We start from the raw sequence: 14,092 nt of genomic DNA on the forward strand, positions 1-14,092 counted from the left end.
TTGCTTTTGTATTGCCTCCAGTTGCTCTCCCCATAGTTGATGCAATATATGATGCCAGTTTAGTTTATACTCTCTTAATTTCACTTTTTATTCATAAACTCTTTGGCAGCCATTGGAAAACATATAATTTAGCCTCTCCCTATACCGTGAGTATAAGACTTGTGTTCATATGCATGTATTTTGCGACAACTTTGCCGAGGTCGTCTGGTTTCTTTTTTCTGTACCCTATACCCATTAAGATGCCGACAAAGAGCATGACGATGCTCTGCACGAATATGTTATACACATGCATTTCTGCGGAATCTATAGTGACATAATAATCTATAATGATAATAATAATAATAATAATAAAGTGTTGATACGATAATCATTCAGGAGAAAGACGCTCACGTTCTGCCTCGTTATTTGCCTGTGCTTTAATATTCAAAATGCTGAAGGATTGAGCGAGCAATGCAACAAACAAAAAAAAAAAAAAAAACATTTTTATAAACTTTAGGAAGAGTTTACTTTTTGACCGTTAAATATAAATTATGAATGCTTCATTCTATTTAATACTTTCATTCAGTTCAAACTACATTCATTTCTGGTTAGTGCTTCTACTTGAATATATCGAAAAGTAACCGCTTTTGATTGTAAACTGATTCGTATCGATTACAAACTTAATAAATCTCTGTTATAAAATTTGAATAATAGAATTTTTAGTAAAGAAACAGCTGATCAAATAATTGCAAAATTAACGTACAGAACTAAAATATGGTATTTGTTTGGAATCACTGTTAAAGGACACAATAATTCAATCTTGGCTCGGAATATATTGCTTGTTTTTGTTTAGAGAATTGTTGTTAACAGCAAAAGTACGCAAATCTGTTATATAGCAGAAACATATGATGTTGTTTATTTACGCAAACGAACCAGTGGTTCCGCCTTAGTTCACTTTGGTAGGTTGTTCGATCAAACACATTCTGGACGAATTGATAAAAGTAGCACAATTTTGTATTTATATTAAATTAATTTTCAATTCGGATACCAAAACCATGTGGTCATCGGACGAGCTCTTTTTCCGCAACTTTGCAGAGCTTAAAAACTATCAATATGACGACGAGAAGGTATCCACAGTAACATCCAGGGAGCAGGTGAGTAATCCAAATTTTCTGTGCAACCGACAAATAATAAAGCAAAATCTTGTTTTTTTTTTTTTAGATTAAAACAGAGAGTTTGGTTGAAAAATGTTACGATCGATTCGTACAGACACAGTTCGTAAATCCACGCGCAGCCCAGCTAAATCGCATGCAGCACCAACAATATTTGGATTTGATGCTTAGAAAACTTCCATCCAATTATGAATGCTTGGACAGCAGTCGGCCCTGGTGTATCTACTGGATACTGCAGTCGGCGCAACTGCTGAATTTCGACTTCGACGACCAGACGCTAGACAATGTCGTGCAATTTCTCATAAAGTAGGTTAATAATACCCTAATTATGAATATTAATAATACGCGTTCAATCGTGTGCTTGCAGATGTCGAGCCCCTACGGGCGGATTTGGCGGCGGACCAGGACAATATGCGCACCTGGCTCCCACCTATGCTGCAGTTAATAGTTTGTGTATCATTGGCACACAGAGCGCATATCAAGCCATCGATCGAGAATCACTTGTTAAATTTCTATTCAGCGTGCGCGATGACGATGGTTCCTTCCGCCTCCACGTGGATGGTGAGACGGACGTGCGAGGTGCCTACTGTGCCATCTCCTGTGCCAAGCTAACCAACGTGCCTGAGCCGGTGCTGAGTGAACTATTCACGGGCACCGCCGACTGGATTGCTAGCTGTCAGACCTACGAGGGTGGCTTTGGAGGAGCGCCGGACTTAGAGGCACATGGTGGATACACTTTTTGTGGCATTGCCAGTCTCGCATTGCTCAATCAGGCAGATAAGTGCAATAAGAAAGCGCTCCTGCAGTGGACACTACGTCGTCAAATGATCTATGAAGGTGGCTTCCAAGGACGCACCAATAAACTAGTAGATGGTTGCTACTCGTTTTGGGTAGGCGCCACCATTCCAATAACACAAGCCACACTGATTGGCGCTGAAAAATCCATGGAGAAGACGCTCTTCGATGTCGAAGCACTGCAAGAATACATATTGCTGTGTTGTCAGAAAGCAAATGGTGGTCTAATCGATAAGCCCGGCAAGTAAGTTTAGCATTCAAAGCCACCATTTATTATTTAAATCTCACAAGTATATTTTTTCCTTTTAGACCACAAGATCTATATCATACCTGTTATACGCTGAGCGGAGTCTCGATTGCACAGCATTCGGAGTCCGCGATGCATCCTCAAGTGCTTGGTGACCTTAGGAACGAACTTTTACCCACCCATCCACTGTTTAATATACCACCGAAATCAGTCGCAGCAGCCTTACACTATTTTTCAAACAATTCCAATCAAGATGCTGGTTGCAGCAATCGCACTTAGCGAATCGTAGATGAATACATTTGGAGTGGTAAATGATGTACATACACACTGATGCTTAGCTGACAAATTATTTGATGTTTGTATACGCTATGGTCAAAATTATCTTATTGTAAATCAATAATACATTATTGTTTTCTAAAATGTCTGCATCAACTTTTCAAAAGTTATTCTAATATTGACAGAATGTATAAATTTATGAGGAGCAAGCTTGAATGCGTGGAGTAATTCTGTTATGTAAAAATTAATAATTAAAATTGAAACATTACTGACAGACTAGTTTTTTATTTAAATATAATGATACAAGAGGTACATTTAAATTCATGTTAAACGAGTCAGCAAAGTCGTGAGTAATTGGTAAATATTATATATTTTATTACACTTAAAATACATTTAGTTATCATTTTCCGCGCTCTTTAATAAGAAACAGCTGATATATTCTGGTTTTCTGTGAATGTTAAGTACACAAACAAATATCAACAGTATATTATTATCCTTAAATGTTCCATTATACATGTAGTTTATAACTCTCGATGTTTTCGAGCCATCGTCATTTAAAACGCAAGACACCGGCAGAAGGCATAGATCGACGTGAATATATTGGTCACCTGGTGGATGAATATTACACATCAACAAACGTTGGTAAGCATTTGTCTCGCTAACTTAGGCAGCACTATTAACAATATGGTTAAATCACCAGAGGCCCTGGAGCAAGTAACCGCGAACTTGGCAAACTTTGCCTACGATCCAATAAACTGGCCTTATCTGCATGAAGCCGAAGCCTTGGATGTCTTTGTGGCAGCTCTGGACACCCAGAACCCTAATCTTCAGCTGCATGCAGTAGCAGCACTGTGTAACTTTTGCTTAGGTAACATTATTGTCAGATATTCTGCTGGATTTCTATCAACAAACTTTCGTAATTCGCAGACAAGATCGCCGCGAAATTCATAGTTGCAAAAAATGCCATACTCAGAAACGTTTTCCTAAGCACAGAGAAGGCTGATACCGTGCTGCATAGCCTGGCACTGCATTATCAACTGCTGAGCGCAGGACTGAGCAGCAAAGAGGAAATCGTAACGCCAGCATTACTAAAGCGAGTTTTACATTGGCGGCAATCATCTAACGACGAGCGCGTTGTTAAGCTTTGCATAGTTTTCCTGGAAGATTTTGGCTCCCGAACCGAAATAACCCAGGTACACAATGCTACTGCAACTACGTCGACAGCTGTGCAGCCAGCCACAAGCCAAACTAAAACAGGTTCAAGTGATAAAACGGTTTACACAGCAGGATCTTGAAATATTTTCTCAATTCACCGGTGATTCTAATCATATACATAGTAAAGACACGCCCATCACAGAGCGACGCGTTCATGGAGCACTGCTTAATGCAGTTGTTGCTGGAATTATAGGAACACAATTGCCAGGACCAGGCACAGTGGTGCTTGAGCAAAGTTTCAAGTTCTTGAAACCATGTCGCATAGAAACTGATACCTTAGTGACCGTGCGTTTGATCAAAGCGCGCAAAATCGCGACTGTGGAGTACGAGTGTAGACAACACGATGACGTTGTCTTTGCGGGCAATGCTAAATTGTTGGCACCCAAAGGGGTTGTTTAGTTAATAATAATAAAAAATGCAATTGTTTTTAGTGAATCTATTTTCTATTTCTTAGTTGCTCGTTTGCCCTCGCCCTTCTTTGGAGGCGCTTTGCCGCGCAGTTTTCGCAAACGCTTCATTTCCTCCTTGAAGTCTTGGTGCTCATCGCGGAATAGTCCGTAGTCCCGCAGATTTTTCATTAGTAAATGGGTTTCAACATGTCGTGGATACCAGTTAACTACATAATCCCGTTTATGTATGGGCTCTTCCGAAAACATCCGAACAACCTGCAAATAAATATTCATTAGTTATCGAACTTCACAAAATAATAAATTTCAAAGCTTTAATGCAAGACCTTCATTGACTTGTCATTTGTTGTGCGCGCCACCTCTCCAAAGATGCGATTCGACAGGTAATTCATACGACGTGCATACTGTGTGCCAAGCTTAATAAGCTCGCTATATTTAAAGTTGGTCATTTTAAATCAAGTTTCGATTTGATTTAAATATTATTAAACAATATATTGGGGGGTTATGTCACCCGGCTGTTCCACATTACCACCGCCAGCTGATTAGCGATGACAATAAAAAATAATCGATATCGAATTTAACTGCTAGCTGTTAACTTTACATAATACAGCTGTTGCTCAAAATCCATCCAAGATTTTAAATTCGTCAAATCAACGTTTATTTCTAAATCAATACTAAATTTACATTAATTGGAATAACAAAATAGTAGCGACAATTTAACTTTCACAATATGCACAGATCGCAATATTAAAATTATTGTTATTAAACCGTTTCAATGTTGCCCCTGCCCTTGCGTCTGTTGTCCGCCTCTACATCATTGGCTATAAAGGAGGTCTCCTCGGAACTTTGAACTGGGATCACTTCTCTAGCAATGGCTACACTACCATTCAATTGGCTCAGCAACGCGTTCGTGCCCAATGCACACGACGATTCTCGTGGCGAGCCACTATGCACCGATATCTGATCAAAGTGCAACGCTCGAGATGGAGTATGCGAGCGAGAGGATGGAGATGGATTTCCCATAGCGCCTCGTGAATGCGGACTATTATTACGTGAATGTGGAAAATCTTCCAAAGGAATTTCCTCCGATCTGCCGAGCAACATGTAAGTTAGCTAAGTCAAGCATAAATCACTGCTATTATACATACCGTGGTCTTGGCATGCGTGGGCTACTCTCACGCGACCGATTACCAGATCCACGCGCCTGTGAGTTCTCTCTCGATTGTGAGGAGCTGTGACTGCCTCCACTGCCACTGGGCGAACGATCCCTATCCAGAACTGTATTGCCTGTCCGCAATGAGGACGGTGAACTAGAGCTAGCATTGGGACTTCGGCGACGTGAGCGACTACCGCTTTCATTACGTATGCTAAAAGGTTCAATATATTACATTAATACATATGAAAGATTTCAGTTGTGTTTACCCCTCTATGGAGCGATTCTGTGCCATCTGGGTACGACTGACGCCGGCACTGTTATTGCCACGCAGCACAGCTGCAAAGCCGGGCACTCGACTCGCAGTTAAATTTGCGCCCTTTTGGGCCAGGCGGGAATTGCCACAATGCGTTGAAGTGCCACACACCGGATACAGTGGCGAGTCCAGCTGGCCGGGTATTTCGATTAACTGCGCAATCTGATACATTTTCTTTTGACGCGCCTTGCTGCGACCTTTTGTAAGACGTTGCTTGGCTGCCATGCAACGTATATGATCATCGAATAAAAATTTGGCTGAAAGAAGCGGCGAACGATTATGTGTGACACCGCCACGATGTACCGTGATGTGAAGGCAACGTGAGTCATCTTTGTCGCCCTGCACTTCAACATCCTGTAAGAAACCCACAAATTTGGCCACGCCCCAGCCCAACAACTTGGCATCTGGCTCCACGAGTATGAGCTGTAGTGCGTCAATGACCAGAAAACGCCGTTGTTTCATATTATCCTTAGAGACCACAGTGCAGGCAATTAAATCACTATTATCTACAAGCAGTAAGTACGTTTAAGTAATGGACTAACAAAACTGATGATCAGAGACTCACTCAGATCGAGCACATTGTCCACCTGCACCAGGTTCACCACATTCGTCAGCGGCAACAGCGTTTCCTTCTCGTTTAAGAACTTTTGGCACGTACGGCGCAGCAAAAAGTAGATGCGTATGGCTCGCCGAGCCTTTTCAACCTCGCCGCAAGGCAGACGGTGGGTAAATTCAATGCCCGTTAGAGGTGTACCCGTGGGCGGCAACAGTATGGTCGAGTAAGTGCAGAGAAATTCTACATTCAGCTGCGCCTTACGCATCTCATTATACTCATTCTCGAATAGATCGAGGAATATATCTTCCGATTTGTAAAAGTTGCGCAGCACAACCATGGATTGATTACGAGCACTGAAAAGCAAACTCTGTTGCGAGGTCGTTATGCAAGGTGCATCATCTGCGGCGGGCTTGGTGAAGGTCAGCAGCAGTTCCAATGCAATCTCAGCCGTGATCAGTCGAATGCGACAAGCTGTAAGAGTGATAATAAATATAATAATAGAATAAGAACATGAATGGATTTACTTACACGGTTGACTGGATTGTGTGATGATATTGAGCAGATTTTCAATTATCGCCGTCTTATAGCTGAACGAGCCTCGCATCGATTTCGACAGCACCTGCTCAAACCACTCGTTCTTCATGCCTGCGAATAGGTAAAAGAGTAATAAATAAGCGGAATATTATGCAACTCCCGAGCTAACATCTAAACATTAGTATGAGGGAATGAACAAGTTACGTACCATCTGGTAAAAGATGCCATGTTGTTTACGCATTTTTATTTTTTGAAATATCATTTTTTAATACCACACAAATATCAATGAAATGAGCAGAGGGAGAGAGAGACGTGAAACAGGCAAAGTTAACTGAGAATCGGAGCAGCTGAAGCCTAACTTAATTCTACGGACTTTGCAACAGTCCAACTCACCTCGATTGTGGGACATAGCGTAAATGAGGCAAAGCGCCAAGAGTGCAAGGTAATCATTCTCTTTACAATCGAGTGCTTGCAGCACGGTTTCTAAAAATGGATTCGGAAGCTCAGAGGCGGTCTGCGCGGATGTCGACTGTTGTAGCATCTGTTTCTCCTCGTCGGTAATATTACGTAACTGGGTGGCTGCAGCTTCGGCGACAGTTTCGGTGTGCCGGCTTGATGGCGACGCTGTCGCTGCTGGCGTTGACTCCACGCCACTATCCTCGCTAATTGCATCGCCGCTGTAGCTAGCCGTGTGGCCAACAACCGTGTCCAATGCCTGTTCAAGACTCTCTTGTGGTTCACCAAAGCTCGGCACCACTACTTCGCGATGCTCCACATAGGAATTGAGTATTTCGGCTGCTCCTTCTTTGAATACGCTATGATCGCCATTTAATATGACCCAGGCCAAAGCATGCACTAGCGGCTCATGGGTGACAACCAAAAAGACCAGCGACAGCAAATAGAGTGCCACAATAGAGCTAACGCGCGGATGATGAATCTCCTGTATGTCAATATCCACATTGCGATTTAGTACAGCCGCCAAGTTCTGTGTGACCACAGCTAATGAGGGTGGCGGCGGCGCTGGCGTCAGCGAGAATATATACAACGGCACAAACAACTTGTGCAGCAAGTGTTCGGTGAGCACTGCATTCAAATCTTTGATATCCAATAGCAGGATGTCATTTAAATAGTGCAAATGATTGAGATGCTCAGCAACCAAATTGGAAAGCTTCTGATTCGATTGGTGGCTGTACATTAATAAGGATTCAGTATGAGTAAAAAATAACATGAATAACCTAATTTCCTTACTCTATGTCTGTCCGCACGCAGGTGTCCAACTCCAATATGTGCTTGCCGATAAACCAAACTATATTGCTAAAATAGGGCGCTGCCGTTCTAATAAATTTAAGCAAATAGTTATAAATTAATTATCTTTCGTCTACACTTTTCGACTCACTTGTCTCTGATAAAACGCAGCATGCTTGCATTTTGCACCTTGTACACATTTAAAGAAATTGTGCGCACAGCAATGCGTACCATCGACTCGGGGTGATTGAAGAATTTAATAGCTTCCGTGTAGAGTGGAAAGTCATTTGTGTGCTGATAATAAAAACCACAAGCATTACATTGGTTTAATAATATACATTAAGAGAACTCACCTCATTATAGAAGAAGTGTATGGTGTGGGGGGTGAGCTTCAAGCTTAACGTTTTCAGAAACAATATGTAATAGGCCATAACATCCTCATCGGAGAAATCAAATTTGTGCACCATTATAGAATTGACATGGTTATTACTAAGTAGATAATCTGAAAAGTCAAAAATAAGTAACAGCAGGAAAACTATTTATAAATTCCATTTGAAACCTAATATTCTAATCAATGTTGCCAATGATCAGAAAGAAAACTTTTACAAAGTAAACAAATCTTTACATACATAGCGACGTCTCATTTCTGATGTTCTCAAAGAGAATATTTAGTGTCTGAAGTAATTGGACGCAAACATAGCTAGAGCCGCCGCTCTTTTGACGCATAATGTGCAGGAAGTACGAGAGCATATTTTTCTCTAAAAAGAAACTGCGAAAATAAAAATACGTCAATTTTATAATGTACATATTTAACTTAAAGACTGGTGTGCTTACTCAAAGACCAGGGAGTCATGCTGATCACCCCAGATAAGTATCTCAGCTATGCAGCGCAATGATTCAACCAGCAAGCCGCGATTGCTCTCCGATACGGTTGTGTTCTTTTCCAAAATGCTGTACAGGTACTTAAGGTGCTCCAATGACAACCGATTTTTGGGGCGTCCACCCCACGGGCCGCCAAACCAGCTACGACTGCGAAACATTATGCGAGTATTAATAAACACTATGCCTTAACTGTAACATCAACTAGGTACACTGAATACTAATAATAGAATAGCATTAGTCCACAATGATTATTTACAAAGTCATAACACAATAGGACTTTCCAAAAGCCTCATTGGCACACGGGAGAGCTGATAACTGTGCAGCACTGATACTTGCGATCAGCGCACTATGTTATGTAGGGTTCCGAAAATGTCACGTCAATTAAACGAAACTAATTTTGTAAAAATTTCTTTAAAAACAACATAAAATTTCAGCTTTCAATCAACTATTCTTCTTCTTTCGTTTTCAGTACGACGACAGCAGGTGTCAAAGTCAGCTGTCGCTCGGAAGAGTGAGTGGTCACACTGTTGTATGCCGCACCATATTTGTACACACTGGCAATCAGCTGAACATTAATACAATTCTCACACACGCCTTTCTTATGATTTATCCAACTTTATTCTTTTAACAAACTTGACACGGCATTTCTTACTAACTGTTATTTTGATTAAAATTAATGGAATATGAACCAGAATTAGGATCTTGTTGCATTTGAAAATTCGCGGTAGACAAGCCAAAGGGCTTCAATATCATATCACCCAAACCTTTTAAACTGGATAGCATTTCATTTTTTAGCTTTTCATTGCGCTCATTTATAAAAGCTGGCAGACGTATTTGAGCCTCTCGTGCATCAGGCTGCCCGGGATCGATTTCATAGACACGCTTGTAATCTGTCAATGCTTCATCTGGCCTTTCATCCTGTTCGTATAGCTTGGCTCGCCTAATACAAAAATACATATTAGAACTGCATTTCTTTTTTTTAATATATTTTACACATACCGTAACAACGCACGCACATATACTGGATTTAGTTCTATGGCCTGTGTGCAATCGCTAATAGCCGCTTTATTGGCTTCCAGCTTCATCTTGGCCGCTGCGCGATTACAAAACAGCACAGCACGCTCCTTACTATTCACGGAGGGGCAAATGTTCAGTGCTTCTGTGTATACAACAATGGCACGTTCGGGCTCATCGTTTTTAAAGAGCTCATTGCCTTCGAGCTTCAGCTTTTCCGCCTTCTCTTTGTTAGCTGCCAGCTGTTCGGCACTCAACTCTTTCTCCTGTAGTTGCAGCTCTTCTAAGCTTAGTTCTCCATCGGGCTGTATCACATCGGCTTTGTCACCGCTGTCGTCATCTTCATTGTCCTTATTGCTCGCACCTTCGGCATCCGCGGCACCTCCTTCTCCATCCGTGAGACTTAGTTTACTGTTTTTTTCTATAATGTCATCAATCAATTTCTCATGATCTGGCTTATTGGTTGCAGCTTTTTGTGAGGGTGGCGCGGGCTCGCTAAGTGCATCTTGGAATTCTTCATCGTTTGTATCTTTCCCTGCCATACTGTTATCTAGTTATTAATTTCTTTTTGTACTAGAAATTTCGACTGCAATGATTTGTATTATTGTGCGTTTTCTGACTTTTTATTTTAGCACTCACTTAGTGTAGGCACACTGGTTTTAATATGCATTATTTGCTCTCTGAGAACAAAGCAGCACTCAACTAGAGATGCGCATAAAGTTAAGCGATACTTATTGCGAATTTGTTAAATATCTATTTAATATCTTTTATTTTAAATAAAGTCAATTGACCAGTGGCAATAAATATATTCCATGCTGCAATGAAATGTTCTTAGAATATATTTATTGTATGTATACTCTTTTTTTCTGTATTAATTAATTTTAGCAATTTTTGTTCAAACCAAGCACGGTCACACTTGATCGCTCAGCTTTAAGCAATAGAATGGTCGGCGTAGACCACTTGGATTCGGCAGATGCCTTGCATATTGACGCATATACGCTGACTGAATATGTGCCTGCCAAGCCATTGGAAAGCAATCTCGAAATTGTCTTTAGCAATACAGAACAGGTTCGTGTACACTTTTTCAGAAAGCGTTATGTTGAACAATTTATATTACAGACCTCAATTACGCCACAGCATAATCCATGTGGTCAACTGAATTGTGGAAGTGCCTTGAAGTTTCCTTTCGCACGTGCTGATTATGCGCCAGTGGCAGTGCTCATAACAGATGCCCAAGAGCTTGTGGCCGCCGATGCTTCTACTTCAACGAAGCGTGTTGTCGAGCTAACGTTGAACACAGCTTCGCTGGGTGCGCTGGACTATGATCCCGGGGATACAGTGGCCATTCTTCCCAACAATTCGCCACAGACTGTGGCTCTTATTCTGCAACGCCTTAACTTGACTCAACAGGCGGACAGCAGCTGCCATGTGAGTCTGGCCTTAAACTGCGCCAAGAAGAGCGCCAAAGTGCCCGTTCACATTCCCTCGCCGACAACTCCGCGCGAAATTCTAACTTATTGTGTCTCGGTACGCTCAGTACTACAAAAGCAGTTCCTCAGCGCTTTAGCCAGTTGCACTAGCGACTTGAAAGAGTGCTCTTTTCTGGCGAGTCTCTCCTCCAAACAAGGCTCCGTCCACTACCAGACGCTCATATTGGAACGTGGATTATGCTTACTGGATCTGCTAGAACTGTGCTCCAGCTGTCAGCCAACTCTAGCTCTGCTAGTAGAACACTTACCGCGTCTTCTACCCCGCCCATATTCAATAGCTAACAGCCCATTGGAGGGCTCCGATCAGCTGCGCATCATATACTCTATACGCGCAGATAAACCGGGCGTCACGACTAGCATGCTGGAGACTATGGTTGGGCAGCATCAGGAGCAGAAGAAGCCCGTGCAACTATATATTTATCCCCGCTTGCAGAATACATTCCGATACACAGATGAGGAACTGGGGAGCAATCAAATTCTAATAGCTGTTGGAACGGGCTTGGCACCTTTCCTAGGCTTTCTGGCACACAAGGAACTACGTCGTCAACGGAGCACAGGCCAAACCTGGCTCTATGCGGGCGCCAAGACACCACAAGCCATGCTTAAGCATGAACAGCTGCTTGACTGGCAAAAATCTTCAATCATACAACGTCTACGTCTTTGCTATTCCCGCACATCGATGAACGACCAGCCGAAATATGTGCAGCAATTATTGGAGCAGGATGCGGAGCAGCTTGTAGAGCTGTTGCAGCAGCCCACAACTGTTTTATACGTCTGTGCAGATGGTGCCCAGATTTCCAAGTCCATTAATGAAAGTCTGCGTTGCTGTCTGCAACAAGCTTTAAACCTAAACGAAACAGAGGCCACACAGCACCTGAAGGAATTGCGTGCGCAGGGGAAATATCGAGAGGATATTTGGCTATAATTAAAAATGACCACAAATAAAAATCAGTTTCTTTTAAATAAATATGGTGCTTGGCAACGCATAATTTATAAAGCAAATTTGTAGTGCAATTATTTGTGGGAAATTTATATTGTACGTAATGCATTGCATTAATTTCCATTTGATTTATAAAAATTTCGAGGAAAATTTTGTTATTTCTGCATATTTTTAAGGAATTTGTTGTGTGAATTACGGCAAAATCCAGTGCATTTCGTTTTGGCTAAAGGGAATCGAATTAATAGATAAGAGAGGCTTGATCGAATAAGTAAATAACGATATATTTAACAACACAAAATAAAAATTACAGTGCAAACTAAAATAATACATACAAGTTGTGCGTATAAAATTGTAAATAACCGTACGCTCAATCGACGGTGAATTATCGTAGTGGGTGTGTGTGAATTAAAACTAAATATATGCATAATCATTTTCTCATACTATCAGCTCAGAATTGTTAAAATTAAATGTATAATAGATTGCAAAATTAATATATATATATATATATATATGTATATATTATATAATTAGAATTAAATATACGTAATATACGATTACGACTTAGTTAAGCGATTGCAGACAAAAAGAAATGCAGTAAAATATAATTATAAAAAAAATTACATGGAATTTTCTATGCAAAAGCGGACTAAACACAAAAAGAATAAGAATAGAACGTCTTGAAAAACACACACAATATGATTTTTGTATAGTTCCACAGTAAGTATTTGCTTGTACTTATTTAATTATAATTTTATGTATATCAATTGGCGTATGTAATTATGCATAATATGTATTTTAACTACATTTAAATTGAAATAGCGCCAATTATTTGTATGTATATTATATATAGATCTTTGCATATTTTCTTTTCATAAGTTACGGATAAAACGGATTAAGGATTTTATCAAAATTTCTTGGATGACAAACAGTTTTCTTATTTAGTTTTTTTTTTTACAATTGCAATAAAAATTGCGTATAAAAAATTTATGCTACTGTTTAAAGACTTAAGTTTCATTTCATTTCGTTGGATTTCTTTTTTTTTTTTTTGTTTTAGTTATATTTTATTTAGTTAAATGCGCTTGCGATTATGTATGTTCGGGTATGTCTGCGTTAACTGCCAACCGGCTCAGAATACTTTTCTATATATATTTCTCTCAGTGTATCCAAAAAATACTTATCGTTCGTTGCCTTTGCCTAAATAAGACGCTACGCTCGTCATCGTCGTCGTTAAGCGATCTAATCAAAATGAATAATTCATTTAAGCTCTAAATTATGCAAAAATGCATTTACGTACTTATTTGCTGAATGTAACTTTCGTTTTAGTTTTTCATATTCTTTGCTAAATAGTTAAAATTGTGCCCGCCCTGTGATTGCAGATATCGTGACGAAGTAGACATTAAAAAGTACTCCAAATGTACCGATATCGATCAAAAAATACTTCAAGAGAAAGTATTGTCAATATGCAAGGATTTACACTTCACATTACCGTTAGAATCACAGGGTGAACTTTGCGTTGCATTAAAATAGGAGCCCTTTTTGTTGTTGTCCTTTTCATTTATATCTTTTGTTGATTTATATTAAATTTTTAATTGAACTATGACGCCTAAGCAGCAGTCATTGGCTACTAAAACCGCAATATGGGAATTACCATTGACTTTTTTGGGTTTGTTGGAAACGAGTAAAAAATACTACTAAAAGCTAATGCATAAAAATTTTGTATATATTATCATAATGTGTATATATAACAAGTAAAGAAAGCTAAGCATCGGCGCACCGAAGATTTTTATACTCTTTCCATTCAATCCTGTGCTAGATAAAGCCCAAAATTCAACGACTAGCTACACGTTTTGGTTTTAAAACACAAATTTTGG

General features: G+C 40.2%; 6 protein-coding genes across 7 annotated transcripts; 3 read left to right on the top strand and 3 right to left on the bottom strand.

The window, feature by feature from the left end:
* Window positions 1–893: 893 nt before the first annotated feature.
* Fntb (Farnesyl transferase beta subunit) lies at window positions 894–2,743 on the top strand. Its single transcript, XM_018103407.3, has 4 exons — window positions 894–1,133; window positions 1,201–1,457; window positions 1,519–2,190; window positions 2,256–2,743. The coding sequence occupies exons 1-4, from the start codon at window positions 1,035–1,037 to the stop codon at window positions 2,470–2,472; spliced, it is 1,245 nt and encodes a 414-aa protein (XP_017958896.1). The 5' UTR covers window positions 894–1,034; the 3' UTR covers window positions 2,473–2,743.
* A 173-nt stretch (window positions 2,744–2,916) lies between these two features.
* On the top strand, window positions 2,917–4,119 carry LOC108653184 (armadillo repeat-containing protein 7). Its single transcript, XM_089265356.1, has 3 exons — window positions 2,917–3,111; window positions 3,170–3,337; window positions 3,397–4,119. Exons 1-3 carry the CDS (start codon window positions 3,003–3,005, stop codon window positions 3,762–3,764), a joined length of 645 nt encoding a protein of 214 aa, XP_089121482.1. The 5' UTR covers window positions 2,917–3,002; the 3' UTR covers window positions 3,765–4,119.
* mRpS33 (mitochondrial ribosomal protein S33) lies at window positions 4,106–4,638 on the bottom strand. The gene is made up of 2 exons (XM_018103512.3): window positions 4,418–4,638; window positions 4,106–4,349 (listed from the first exon to the last, which is right to left on the bottom strand). The coding sequence occupies exons 1-2, from the start codon at window positions 4,538–4,540 to the stop codon at window positions 4,128–4,130; spliced, it is 345 nt and encodes a 114-aa protein (XP_017959001.1). The 5' UTR covers window positions 4,541–4,638; the 3' UTR covers window positions 4,106–4,127.
* An 87-nt stretch (window positions 4,639–4,725) lies between these two features.
* ema (C-type lectin domain containing ema) lies at window positions 4,726–9,252 on the bottom strand. 2 transcript variants are annotated; one of them, XM_089265351.1, is made up of 12 exons: window positions 9,034–9,252; window positions 8,730–8,924; window positions 8,525–8,664; window positions 8,249–8,397; window positions 8,047–8,189; window positions 7,899–7,985; window positions 7,044–7,837; window positions 6,645–6,761; window positions 6,126–6,587; window positions 5,514–6,066; window positions 5,240–5,458; window positions 4,726–5,181 (listed from the first exon to the last, which is right to left on the bottom strand). In XM_089265351.1, exons 1-12 carry the CDS (start codon window positions 9,039–9,041, stop codon window positions 4,854–4,856), a joined length of 3,195 nt encoding a protein of 1,064 aa, XP_089121477.1. In that variant the 5' UTR covers window positions 9,042–9,252; the 3' UTR covers window positions 4,726–4,853. The 2 variants fall into 2 exon arrangements, with proteins under 2 accessions (XP_089121477.1, XP_017958764.1); XM_018103275.3 differs by having other exon boundaries at window positions 8,730–9,252.
* Window positions 9,253–9,372: 120 nt separating this feature from the next.
* Ttc1 (Tetratricopeptide repeat domain 1) lies at window positions 9,373–10,463 on the bottom strand. Its single transcript, XM_018103446.3, has 2 exons — window positions 9,777–10,463; window positions 9,373–9,717 (listed from the first exon to the last, which is right to left on the bottom strand). Exons 1-2 carry the CDS (start codon window positions 10,331–10,333, stop codon window positions 9,429–9,431), a joined length of 846 nt encoding a protein of 281 aa, XP_017958935.1. The 5' UTR covers window positions 10,334–10,463; the 3' UTR covers window positions 9,373–9,428.
* A 212-nt stretch (window positions 10,464–10,675) lies between these two features.
* On the top strand, window positions 10,676–12,838 carry LOC108653072 (methionine synthase reductase). The gene is made up of 2 exons (XM_018103383.3): window positions 10,676–10,859; window positions 10,911–12,838. Exons 1-2 carry the CDS (start codon window positions 10,734–10,736, stop codon window positions 12,204–12,206), a joined length of 1,422 nt encoding a protein of 473 aa, XP_017958872.1. The 5' UTR covers window positions 10,676–10,733; the 3' UTR covers window positions 12,207–12,838.
* Window positions 12,839–14,092: the final 1,254 nt, after the last annotated feature.

Source organism: Drosophila navojoa, chromosome 2 (genome assembly GCF_054131105.1).
Source record: "Drosophila navojoa isolate 15081-1374.11 chromosome 2, UAZ_NAV_1.0, whole genome shotgun sequence".
Classification (NCBI taxonomy): Eukaryota; Metazoa; Arthropoda; class Insecta; order Diptera; family Drosophilidae; genus Drosophila; species Drosophila navojoa.